Genomic DNA, 12830 nt, shown 5'->3' with positions numbered 1-12830 from the left:
AGTTAGCTGTTCTTGTTAGAGAGCCCAAGGTCTTACAATCCCCACTCTATAATTTCATACTTTGAATGTGGGACTCAAGTCCCATTACTTGCAATTGCTTCCTAACATTATTTCATAAGGTGGATGAGTGGACATACGAGAAATGATAATATAAGAGAGAATATTGGAGTAACGCCTAGTGTAAAAGATGATTGAAAATTGTCTAAGGTAGTTCGGTCAAGAAGAACTTTCGAGGCACCAGTAAGAAGAATGGATTGCATGATTCTTAGTCTGGTAAAAAAGGGTCGAGAGAAACCCAAAAAAACCTTGGACGAAGTTATTAAAATAAACTTTTTGATTTACCAAATTTCTGAAAATTTGATTTTTGATTGAGCTCAATGACGTGTGTAATTCATGGTGCCTACCTCTTAAATGGGATAAAAATTGGTGGTGGTGGTTGTTGTTGGGTGACGACTCTAAATTTATATTTTGGGAAGATACTTGGTTGGGAAAAGTTCTTTTTTCTGAGTTGTTCCCAATCTATTCCAGCTTTCTATTGTGGATATTTCTCTCTTCTAAAGTTGCTTTTATGATTTACATTAGAGTATCTGAATAATATCCAGTAGTATCTTGGTTATACACATTTGAATAATTTAGAATGTCTAAGAGATTATATCTTAGCCTTGAGTTCCATATTTACTTGTATTTCATGATTTGTCTTCTTATTTTTAGTTAGGATTATGGTATAGTATTAGTATAAATAAGGGTTAATGCTTTATGTTTTATCATCATACTGTAATATATCACATCATATCAAGTTTGATAGAGTTAATTGCCCAGATAGGGCTGCAATTTCTATATATTTGTAATGTATGGCTTTCTTTTCTGATCTGATTCCTTATCCTGTCTTTTCTTTCTAATGCTAATCTAACTTTAATTAGTAAAACTTATATTGTTTAGGATTGGATTTTTGTGTACCCTTGTGATGTCTGCCTTACAAGAAATATGGAAACTGACAGTTTTTTGTTTTGCGAAACAGGTAGATTTATCACATCCTGATGCAGAACTTAGATTGCTTGAAGTTTTCTATCACAAGATCTACAAGGTACAGAGAATGTGTAGTTTTTGAATTTCACTTTCAAATGCTTGAATTAGGGTATTAGTAGTGAACAAGATTTCCTGTAGTTGCTTAGTTGATGGTTCAGTATCTTCATGGGGTGAAAAGTAAAATCATGTGGTATTCTTGAAAATGTGATATACTGGACAGGTGACGTGAATGAATTATTAACATGACACAGCCAGTTTGAAAAAAGTAGTATAGTAGTAAAGTCCAACATTTTGAAAATTGTAGAAAGGAACACTAGGTTTGTAGCCTTAAACTTATGCCACAGATCAAATTTCTCAACAGTGATGTGTTTTTGAGCTTGTTACAAATGTACTCAATCCAAGGGCCTCTAAAGGACTTGATGAACATGTTAGCCAGCTGATCGCTAGAATTGACGAAATCAGTGATGATTTCTCCAGAAAGCACTTTTTCTCTCACAAAGTGACAATCAATCTCTATGTGTTTGGTTCTTTCATTAAAGACCAGGTTTGATGCAATGTGAAGTGCAGCTTGATTGTCACAAATAAGTTTTGTTTCATAGATGTCTCTTACTTTTAGTTGTAGTAGTAGTTGCCTAAGCCACGTAAGATCACAAGTGACTGCTGATATAACACGATATTTTGCTTTTGCACTGGATCTGGCAACTATGTTTTGCTTTTTGCTTCTCTATGAGATTAGGTTTCCTTCGATAAGAACACAGTACCCAAAAGTGGATCTTCTATCTGATAGTGATTCTACCCAATCCGCATCAGAATAACAAGTAATTTTAGTATTGTCTTTGTCTTCATACAATAACCCCCGTCCCGGAGCATTTTTTATGTAAAGAATACATGTCACAGCATCTCAATGGCTCCTTTTGACCCGTAAGAAGCTTGATATTGGGATCCATAGGAGTATCACAAGGATGACAGTCAAGCATACCAGTTTCAGTAAGAATGTGCATGACATACTTACGTTAATTAATAACAATGCCAAAAGAAGATTGGGCAACTTCAATGGCTAAGAAATATTTGAGAGGGCCCAAATCTTTAGTATGAAATTGTTGTGAAAGGTGCTCTGAGTTGTTGAATTCTTGTTGCATCATCACCAATGATGACAATGTCATCAACATAAACAAGAAGATAAATGCACCTGCTAGAAGAAGAATGAATGAAGACGACAAAATGATCAGTCTCACACCTAGTCATGCCAAACTGTATCAAGGCAAAACTGAAACGACCAAACCATGCCCGAGGAGATTGCTTCAAATCATAGAGACCGATAAAGCTTACAAACAAGACCAGAATCACCAGGAACCATAAAACAAGGGACTTGATCCATATAAACTTTTTCCTGCAATTCACCATATAAGACATTTTTAATATCGAGTTGATGAAGAGGCCAATGACAAATAATAGCCATAGCCAGAAAGAGACGAACATAAGTTATTTTGGCTACAAGAGAAAAGGTGTTCCCATAATCTAGACCAAAAATTTGTGTATATCTTTTGGCAACTAATCGAGCTTTTAACCAATTAACATGTTCATCTGGTCCAATTTTCACTGCATAAACCCAACAACAGCCAACAATTGTCTTGCCAAGAGGTAAAGGAACAAGTTCTCAAGTGTCACTGAAATGTAAGGCTGCCATCTCCTCTACCATTGCCTGACGCCATTCGGGATCAGCCATGACTTCACCTGTAGTAATCCAAAGAAGAAATAAAGGAGAAATAGGATGGAGACAAATGATCATAATTAATGGTAAAAGCATAGAGTTAGGATTACTAGTTGAACGAATACCTTTTCTTATCGCAATAGGAAGTGCAGGTGCAGGAGGCGTGGGCGGAGGGGTGGTTGGAGCAGGAGATGATGTTGGAGGATCAGTGGAGTGAGTCACATCCAGATTTTGAGACCGTCTGTGGTATTGAAGCAATGGAGGTAGAGAAGCAATTACTTGGAGCCAGAACAGGCAAAATGCACGAGACTTCTAAAGAGTTTGTTGCAAAATTGGCATCCAATACAGTAGAAGTGGAGAAGGGAGTAGTCTCAAAAAGGGTGACATTAGCAGAAACAATATATCGTTGAAGTTGAGGATAAAAACAATGATAGCCCTTCTGAAGGCGAGTAACCAACGAAAATACACTTGAGAGATTTGGCAGAAAGTGCAACTAAAGACACGAAGAGGGATGGAATAAAGATCTTGTGTTGGATATAAGAGAGAGTGAGGAACCAGATTATTAAGGACGAAGGAAGGCATGTGGTTGATCAGATAACATGTTGTGAAAATGACATCTCAAAAGCGAAGAGAAACATTGTGGTGAAGAAGAGTATGGGCAGTCTCAACCAAGTGTCAATTCTTTCGTTCAATGAGATCATTCTGTTGTTGTGTGTGAGAGCAAGATGTTTGATGAAGAATACCCTGTGAACTCAGAAAAGATTGAAACTAGGAAGACATATATTCATGAGCATTGTCAGTGTGTAAAACTTTAATAGATGTACCAAATTGATTTTGAATTTCAGTCGAAAAACCTTGGAATATAGAAAAAACATCAGAACAATTTTTCATTAAGATTAACTAAGTACATCGGAAAAAATCATCAATGAAAGTAACAAAGTAATAAAAACCTAAAGTTGAACTAATATGATTAGGACTCCAAATATCTGAATGAACCAAGACAAAAGGTGACAAAGCACTTTTATTAACTTGAAGACCATAGGTATGACGATTGTGTTTTCCTAACTGACAAGACTCGCATTGAAAAGACGAACTGTAAGAAAAACTTGGAACCATTAGACGCATTTTGGTAATACTAGGATGACCTAAGCGTTGATGCTCAAGAGTTGGAGGCGCAATGGAGAGACAAACAATCGATTGTGACAGATAGTATAATCTTCGAGGCTCATGTCCTGCTCCAATCATCTGTCCGGTATGCCGATCCTAAACAAGAACAGAATTATTAGCAAAAAGAACATAGTAATTTTGGGTGCGAGTGAACTTGCTGATGAAGATTATATTAAAAGGACACCTGAGGATATAAAGCTCAGAATCTAGGGTAAGATTAGAAGAGAGTCGTGTTTGACCAATGCCATGAACTTTTATTCTTAGCTTTGTTCCAGACATTATAACAGGTAGTAAAGGCTTGGTATTGAGGCTGCAATTTGACATCAATGGACAACCAGAAAACGCTACACAAAGAGGCATCAGTTTGCTTCCATCGGGCTTGATCATTGCTAGGAATATCCTTGGTCTGTTTGGTCAAGTGGTCATCATTACCTTAACCCTCAAACCACAGCTGGACAGAAGCAGCCCAAGAGCTGTAGTTGCTTGTCCTGGTCAGTTTTTTATGTGAAATCAGCAAAACAGTGGAAAAAGTTATTGCAGAGGCAGTATTTGAGTGTGAGCTGTCGGAAGCGATGAGAAATAAATCTGAAATAGGACTAAAAAGGGGCATTGGGGTGTGAGAGTGCGCTGGCAAGTGGAAAAACCCACCGTTTGATACGGGCGTGTGCAGCAGCAGATCAGAGCGGCAAACAGAGCTTGGTGGTCGCCGGGGAAGGTGGTTCTGGTCACAGTGCTCACCGGAGGAAAAAGGCACAGTGGCCGTGGGTACTGTTCACCCAGAAAAAAAAATTGCTGCAGATCGAGAAAAAACCTAAACTACTAATACCATATAGAAAAGTATATAGAAAAGTATATAGAAAACTAACAATATGTTCATGACTCTCCTGCACATGATGCTCTAGCAACATTCCCTAAGTCTAGTTATCATCAACTTATTGTTGAGATTAATGTAAATAAGTAGGGTAATATTGTAAATAGGGTAACTATATAATTGTAAATTTCATTGAGATAAGTTCCCCAATGTTTTCATACGATCAAATGTGTCAAAAGATTTCATATAAATTGGACAATGCACCAAGAAAATAATTAAACTTCTTTTCTTGTTATTAGTTGACAATGAATCTGGCTCAATGGAACAGCCGTGCTTTGTCCATGATGCTTGTAGTTCGTCTAAAAGTCATTTTTATATGCATACTCTTTTCAAAGTTATATGTTTTGAGAGTAATCTAGCATTTGTATGCTGAATTTGTTATTGGGCCAAGCTTGAACTAGAATTGCACTTGTACGTGACTAGGGTACAAGTAGGGTTCTGAATGTTATGCATTGGATTGTTCAAAGTAATTAGTAAAATATTGTTTACTTTATCTCATGTCTCCTTCTTGGGTAAATAATGAAACCCCTAAATCCTTGCTTGGAAATTTGAGTTCAGGACGATGTGCTTGAGCTATCTGAAACTCTTAATAGGCTATTTGAATATAATCCCAGCTTGAAAAATTTGTCTCATTTAATATTGAATTTCATGATCAAGCTTCCTTATCTCAATACACTAAGTCACTGAAAAGATATTGCCTTACTACTGGTATACTTTTGATTTAGGCATGTCAACCTGCTTAACTTATCACCTATTTCCATTATATTTCAGTTATGTGCTGCAGTTTTCATCCTTAACAATGAGAAGATGTTCCAAACTTTGTTAGTTTCTAAACAAATCTTATGATCTCTCTTTTGCAGATTTTCCCTATCAGTGAAAGGATTGATAATATTAATGATCAATATTGGACTCTTCGAGCAGAGGAGGTAAAGATTCGAATATGCTTTTTCTAATAAAAAATGTTTTAGTGGTTAAGATTAGTTGTTATCAAATATCAATTATTATCTGAATACGAGATGTTGAAATGACATATACCACGCCCATTGGGCTTGTCAAAAGCCACCTTTGTTGATAGACTATCTTCCATTCGTTCTCCTTTTGACACTCAAGAGAAGGAGCTGGAGAAAGTGAGATAGCAAAAGTAGTTAACTTGCATAATAATGATAAAGGTGGGGGAAAATCAGGGAAGTAGTTTAAGAAAGAAAATTTTCAGATAAAACTGGAGATGAAAACTAGATCATTTGACATCACTATGCTTGTCAAACTACTATATTTAACAGATTAACTGCTGTCTGATGTACATTTTTCACTTGAGATAAGGAGCTGGAGGGAGGTGAGATAATAGAGTTTATTTACATAAACATTAGAAACAACTACAACCATGCCTTATCTCACTAGGTTATCCCACTAGGTGACGTCAGCTACAAATATTAGATAGATAGAGGAAAATCAAGGAAGTGAGGATTGAGGAGGATACTTCCCTTTACACCTATATTGATTGGATATGTATAACTGTGTTTCACCAAATTGGAGAAGTTGCCTATATCTTTAACATTGACATTCTTGTTGATTCTTGGTTGTATTAGTTTGAAAAAATTGCATATATTTTTCATTATTTTTTAACTGAGATATTTGGAATGAAGTTTATTTATGGTCACTATAATGGCTACATAAGTCTTCCTATTCTTTCATTTTGTCACCTTACCCTTTTGGTGGTTATTACATCTGCTGCCTGTTCTTGGTCTTGGATGATGTCTTGTACTCTGCTTCTATATCTTACCATTTTTTGAGTGATTTTATTCTATAAAGGACTATTATTACTGCTATTTTATTTGTAAAGTTAGTGTGTAGTGAGTAGGAAGTTAGGTGACCTAGCGATTCACGTATTAAACTTGTAGATAAAGCCCAAGAGAATGTGCTTGATATGTGGAGGATCAAGTTGTTGCGTGATACTGCGGTGCAGGATACCGTGGTGCAGCAATGAGGATTCCAGACAGACCTGAATTTAGCTGTCTTATTGAGAGAACGGTTGAGATCCTTCAAGAGCTATCTATTAACAAATATGTACATGATTTGTTATTCTAGTGAGTGCTAGTTGCTTGAGTTCTTTGGTTAATGGGTTGATTTCTTAAGTTATTTATTTTTTTATTTTCAGCTTATTATTTTCTTAGTTGACGTGTTAAGGTTATAAGTATACCGATACTGCAAAAGCTTTGGGCATATAGTATACTGTTAGGAAGTTACCTAATTTTGGCTCATCTGAAGTGAAGGGTTTATGAATCCTGGTGCTAGTCTCAGTTTGTTAGGACAGAACAGTAGCTGCTTGGAAGAGTAGAGCGACAGCAAAGGATTCAATTTAGATGGTTAGAGAAGTGTGTTTTAGTTAAGAGGGATCATTCAAGGAATTATATTTGAGAGAACCAAGCAAATGCTCCTTTGTTAAACAGGAAATCCATTGTCGAGGGGAAATCCTTGGATTGGAGGAGAGATCTTCATCCTTCTTCAAGCAATTAAATCACTCTCTTCATCATTGTTCTTGAATCTCTTGATCAAAATGGGTCTCATTTCATTAAATTCTTTTTTCCCAAAGATATATCTCTAGTTTGTCAGTAATGTCTTGAGATGGTGTTGTACCTTTTTTCCTAGCACATTATTCTTCTCCATTTAATAGTTTTATTTCAATTTCCTATTCCTGCAGATTCCTGAAGAAGAGAAAAACCTTGGCCCTCATGATCGGTTGATCCATGTTTATCATTTTTTGAGAGACATTATAAATCAGGTGCTTTGACTCCAAATCTATCTAAAATAAATTTCTTTTTTAAAATTACTACCTCTAAAATTTTCTAACGTTTGCACTGTCTTTTTCTTTGTGTTGGGGGGGCTTTGCAAATAAAGCAAGTTCAGAATTTCGGAGATCCTTTCTTATTGGTTATTCATGAGAGTGAGACATTAGCCGAAGTCAAATTGCGAATACAGAAAAAGTTGCAAGTTCCAGATGAGGAGTTTTCAAAGGTAAATATTCTAATGTTGAATTATGTGCTGTTTTTAGACACAACAAATGGACTAATAATTTCGTTTTGTCCAGTTGATTTTGAAACACTTCAAGAAACTAATTTTGAGCTTTTAAGTGTGGGTAGTCATTTTCCACTGATATTTAAGCATGTTATTATTTTGACACATTATTACGGTTGTGTCAGATTGGTATGATTGGTATTATTAATTAATAACACAATAAATTATAGTGTGATCTTTGTGTTCTACACACTGCATATTGTGTCTAATCTAAGACATCAGGTTTGCATGGTTACTTATATTGTCTAGTAATTGAATTTTGAACTTCCGCGGAAAGTTGTTTCAATATTGTATTCCTGTTATTTGCCCATAATCATTTTGGTGGAAACTTTTTAGCTTCTCTATAATGATTAATGTATTTCTTATCTTTTGCTTGGTCCTTTTCAGTGGAAGTTTGCATTTTTGTCACTTAATCGTCCTGAATACCTTCAAGATTCAGATATTGTTTCCACTCGGTTTCAGGTCTGTCAATCTTCTCCCTTTTCTGATTTTATCTTTTGGCTGTGATTGATTATGAGTAGAATTCAAAGTCAACATGTTTCTTTTCTGCAAAATTAAGTTATAATGTTGATTGTTTAGAGAAGAGATATCTATGGTGCATGGGAGCAATATCTCGGGCTGGAACACGCTGACAACGCTCCTAAAAGGTCCTACACTGCCACTCAGGTATAATATTATTATGATTAACTCTTTGTTTTTAGTATGGACTGCTGGTGAATTTATGTGCCTCTTATCATGAAATGGGTTTATCACGTAGTGGACAATGAGTAAATGAACATATGACGGAGGAAATTTATAAAAGTTGCATAACGTTTAAATTTTAAAAGAGGAGTAAGTGAACTTATGAAGGAGGAAATTTATAATGAATGCATTTGCATATAAATTTAAAACAAAATGATAATGACAAGAATAGACGTAGATGATTTTAATGTCGCAGGAATTAATTTTATTGTGGGTTTCGGAAGCCTGTATGACTATTTTTTAATTTTGCAGTATCGTCACTCATATGAGAAGCCAGTAAGAATCTACAACTAGTAAAACATGTACATCTCGATCCGTCAATTTTACAGGACCATATGCCAGCTGCACTTGAAGCTTTCTGAAGGTTACAAGAAGCATGGAGAAGCTGTTAATCTTCTCCAGGATTGTCTGTCAAAATCCATAATTTTTTTTGAGGGGATGGCGGTGGGTATAGGTTGAACAGGGATTTGAACACATTTTGTCTTTGAGCAACCAAATCTTCGGCGGGTTAGGAGGTTGAGTTTTAAGTTTCCCTTGTCATTTGGTACATAAGATTTTTGGGTTGGGTTCTGTATAAAAGGTATAGGACTATAGGTATAGTTCACTGTTTTCTATGGCCCGGTTCACCCGTTGTGGGTTTTTTATCTGATTCAGATGGAGATGCTTCGAGAGGATGGGGGAAATGTGTATAATGTTTCTGCAGGGGCTAACATGTAAATTTTCCTTGTGCCTTTTTCACCTTAATTTTTGTTACCATACTGATTTGTGTTGAAGGAAAACATTACTTTTCGCTCTTCACCTTGTGTAGTAGGGTCTTGCCTTTTGCGACTTCCGTTTTTTCTATCCGCACCTCCATAAATATTTTTTATAATTTGTTTCCAATGATATCCTCAATTATCCTTCTTCCTCTTGTCCGTTCACTTTTCTGTTCTTCTCTTTTGATTTCTCTCATTTCGTTATTCACTAATTCCTCCGTTGACAAACTACTCTTCAATGCTCTACCAACATATTTGTGTGATTCTTGAATGGTGTTAGTTATTTATCATATTTATAGTTTCTCATTACTTTTCACTGGAAGAAAAGGCTTCGGATAGGTGAGTAGTATAGCTTCCGGAAATTAAACTTCAGAAGTAAACTTTCCAGAAATTAATTTTTGAGAGTATCTTTAGTAAGTTTTTGAAAACTAGATTACAAAACATTTTAAACTGAATTCTGGAATTTAAACTCAAGTGAAAACAAACTTTTGGAAACCAAATATCCGGAAGTCCATCATGCATGCTTCCAGAAATTAACTTTCGAAAAGTTTATTTTAAACTGAATTTTGGAATTTAGTTTAAAATAAAGTTCTGGAATTTAGTTTTGAGAAGCATGTATAATAGACTTTTGAAAAAAAAATTAATTTTTAATTTCAGAATCTTCTTAATTATGCTTCTAGAAGTATAATTTTCAAAACTTTATTTCTGGAAGCCGATTTCATTAATAAAATTTTGGGGAAAAAATGGTTTTTAAACCCAAATTTCCACATACTTTAAACAAATTATACCCTCTTAAAAAGATTAATGCAAATGATTAATGAAAGAATTTATAATTGACCTGTCTATAATTATTCTAATTTGAACGATTAATAGATAAAGACAAAATGTTAAAATATTGATAATTGATATTTAATTTTAAATGATTTAATTTATAAAAATTAAATTACTAAAAAATCTAAAAGAACCGTAAATAGAAAGAAAGGGGTTGCTTTTGTAGTATGTGTCTCTGCGCTGCAATCAATCTGTCCTCGTGTTATACACTCAATAACTGATAATCTTTGGTTGAATTGCCCAAGGAAAATCTCCTTGGCCGAGCTTTATGTTTATATACAGGAGTCAAAGAGTTGCATTTATGTAGGGCTTGTTTGTTTCTAGTTTTATAAAATTAATTTTACCAAAATGAACTCGAGAATATGACATTTCTGTTCTTTCATGTTTTAAAAGAGTAATTATGGTCATAGATAATTTGAAAAATAATATTCTAAAGTTTTGTTTGATTTTTATTTTATGATGGACGGTGAGTCCTTTTGTTTTTCATGGAGATGTTTGGCAGTTATCACGCGATTCAATTACTAACATTTATTCTCATTATTTGATTTTCTTTTTAAACATAAATATGAAATGCTGACAACACATGATTGCGAATTTATCAAACAATAAGCTTCCTGGCCGTGTTTTTGGTATCATGACTATAAAATGCATTAAGGTATATAGTAGGTACCTTAACATTTATTACAATTCCCACACCACACGAAATATTACACATACAAAATGTAGAAAGGGTGAGAGTTTGTCCAATTCTGAATAGAGTTAATAGAGAAATAATTTTCTTTTGCAATAAAATTATTTAACTACAACTAAAATCAAGCAACACATATATGTAATACCACATTTTAATGTAAAGTTAATTAGCAACTTATCATATAAACTTTTCAGGTTAGCAATCACGTATCTTATGGGTCTTTTAATTCACTCTGATAGTCCACTATCTATCTGGGGAAGATAGGATTGGAGACCCTGCAATCAAGAAATTTCATTTTAAATCACAACTCTTTAAACTAAAACACCCACCACACTCTTATGATTGCCCAATAATATTGATAATGTCTAGTCGAGATAGCTTCACCTTTCAAACTTCTTGTAATAAGGTCTCCAAGGGCACCCCTAGTTACTGTTTTGATATAAATGATCCGTATACTGCATACTAAATTCGTCGTACTACAGATTGCATACCGAATTTTTTTTAAAGGAGGTCTTGTAACAATAATATAAAAGGTGATGAACTGCATATCTATACGATTCACTGTATCAACACCACATATTTGGTCTCTCTGGGATGCATTGGTGGAGCAGAAGAGGTTCTGATCTGTTTACATCTTTGAAGGAATGCCAATAGACTAGTCTAATGATCATTGAAGAAAATGGACAAATCAGTCAGTGCCCAAATTGGAATGAGAATAGCTTGATTACATTACTATTTGTCTCCTCTGTTCCGTCCTAAAGAATATCAAGTAGTGGCGTCATACAGTTGTAGGCAGCTGAATCTGTGGTGATTTGGCCTTTTGATAAATTCATTTTGGTAAAGTAGTTCAAAATTCTACTACTAATAAATTCAATTTGCTTTTGTTTGGACCTGAGTTTCTACTTAACAAATTTATTTTACCCGTTGAAAGATGTGAATATTCTTATAACTACTTAATTTAGAAGCATGTGGAATGTCTTTTTTTTTTTGATATGTTGGCTAATTTCTATTTATTTTCTAACGTTTTGTTAAAAGGATAGTAACAAAAACACGAGAAACAAGAATATTCCAATAACAGCAGCTCATGTAACATATTGGATCTTCAAATTACTTTAGAGGCCTTGTCTCCCTCTAAATGCTAGTCCCTTCAACCATAAAAGGTATCAACATAAGAAATAGCTCCAAAAGATATTAACATCTTTGAAATACTATTCCTACAAGATGGTAAATATTTCTAACTCCTATAACATATCCAGAATCGTGAGAACTCTCCTCTTAATCTATTTTGCTTATAAAAAGAGAGGAGTAGGATTTTAGTAGTAGGCGTCGATGAAGCAAATGTAACTCTGTTACCTTTCATCTACTCAGTAACTAAATATGCTGCCATTATTTATGAAAAACTACACACTTATTTTTGGTCCGTGTGTTTCAAGCTTGCAAACAAAAAGCACAAGCTACTTTTCACAAATTCAATGTTAAGATACTACTTGATTTCGAAAGTTTTTCTCTTACTGCATTGACCATGAAACATTTTCTTCATTACACTTCTTGGCAGAATATTTCAAAGCTTCTTTCTGCACTATCTTTACATTGAAAACCAACAACGAAGCCAAACTCACCAAGTTGTGGCCCAGTCAGATAGATTTCCATGACTCCATCCAAATACAATCAGCCCAATTGAATCCTTAGCTAATTGAGATTGCTTACCCTGGCTACAATACCCTTCTTTTTCTTTGTTAGGGGGTATTATGGTATTCTAGATTAATAATGATTATTATACACTCGCTAGGCATATACACCTAGTAAGAGATAGGAAGAAAAGCCAGAGAAGCAAAAGATGTGATAGGTGAATCCAGTGTGACCAAAATAAAAGAAATAGAGAGAAAAATAAGGTGGAAGAGAAGTGAAAGTACTATACAAGTGTATGAATATCATTGCTGATTCTTCACCCACTCTAAATTTCTT

At 34.6% G+C, this 12830-nt stretch overlaps 1 protein-coding gene across 11 annotated transcripts in view; it reads left to right on the top strand.

Moving 5' to 3' along the window:
- LOC113873580 (ubiquitin carboxyl-terminal hydrolase 13-like) overlaps window positions 1-9490 on the top strand; it is a 33415-nt gene extending 23925 nt beyond the window's left edge. For 3 of the 11 annotated variants that reach the window (XM_027511761.1, XM_027511756.1, XM_027511757.1), the window contains exons 26-32: window positions 1019-1084; window positions 5636-5701; window positions 7474-7554; window positions 7671-7787; window positions 8235-8309; window positions 8427-8513; window positions 8841-9390. In XM_027511761.1, the coding sequence (XP_027367562.1) occupies window positions 1019-1084; window positions 5636-5701; window positions 7474-7554; window positions 7671-7787; window positions 8235-8309; window positions 8427-8513; window positions 8841-8882 (534 nt within the window). In that variant the 3' untranslated portion in view covers window positions 8883-9390. Of the gene's footprint in view, window positions 1-1018; window positions 1085-5635; window positions 5702-5890; window positions 6174-7473; window positions 7555-7670; window positions 7788-8234; window positions 8310-8426; window positions 8514-8840 lie in introns of those variants that run through there. The other 8 variants (XM_027511760.1, XM_027511755.1, XM_027511754.1 and 5 more) reach the window with 6 other exon arrangements.
- The last annotated feature ends 3340 nt before the right edge of the window (window positions 9491-12830 follow it).

The sequence above is a fragment of the Abrus precatorius genome, unplaced genomic scaffold (assembly GCF_003935025.1).
Source record: "Abrus precatorius isolate BTA unplaced genomic scaffold, Abrus_2018 Scaffold7, whole genome shotgun sequence".
In the NCBI taxonomy this organism is placed as follows: Eukaryota; Viridiplantae; Streptophyta; class Magnoliopsida; order Fabales; family Fabaceae; genus Abrus; species Abrus precatorius.
Note: the sequence above shows the minus strand (reverse complement) of the source record. Positions and strands in the feature narration are given on the sequence as shown.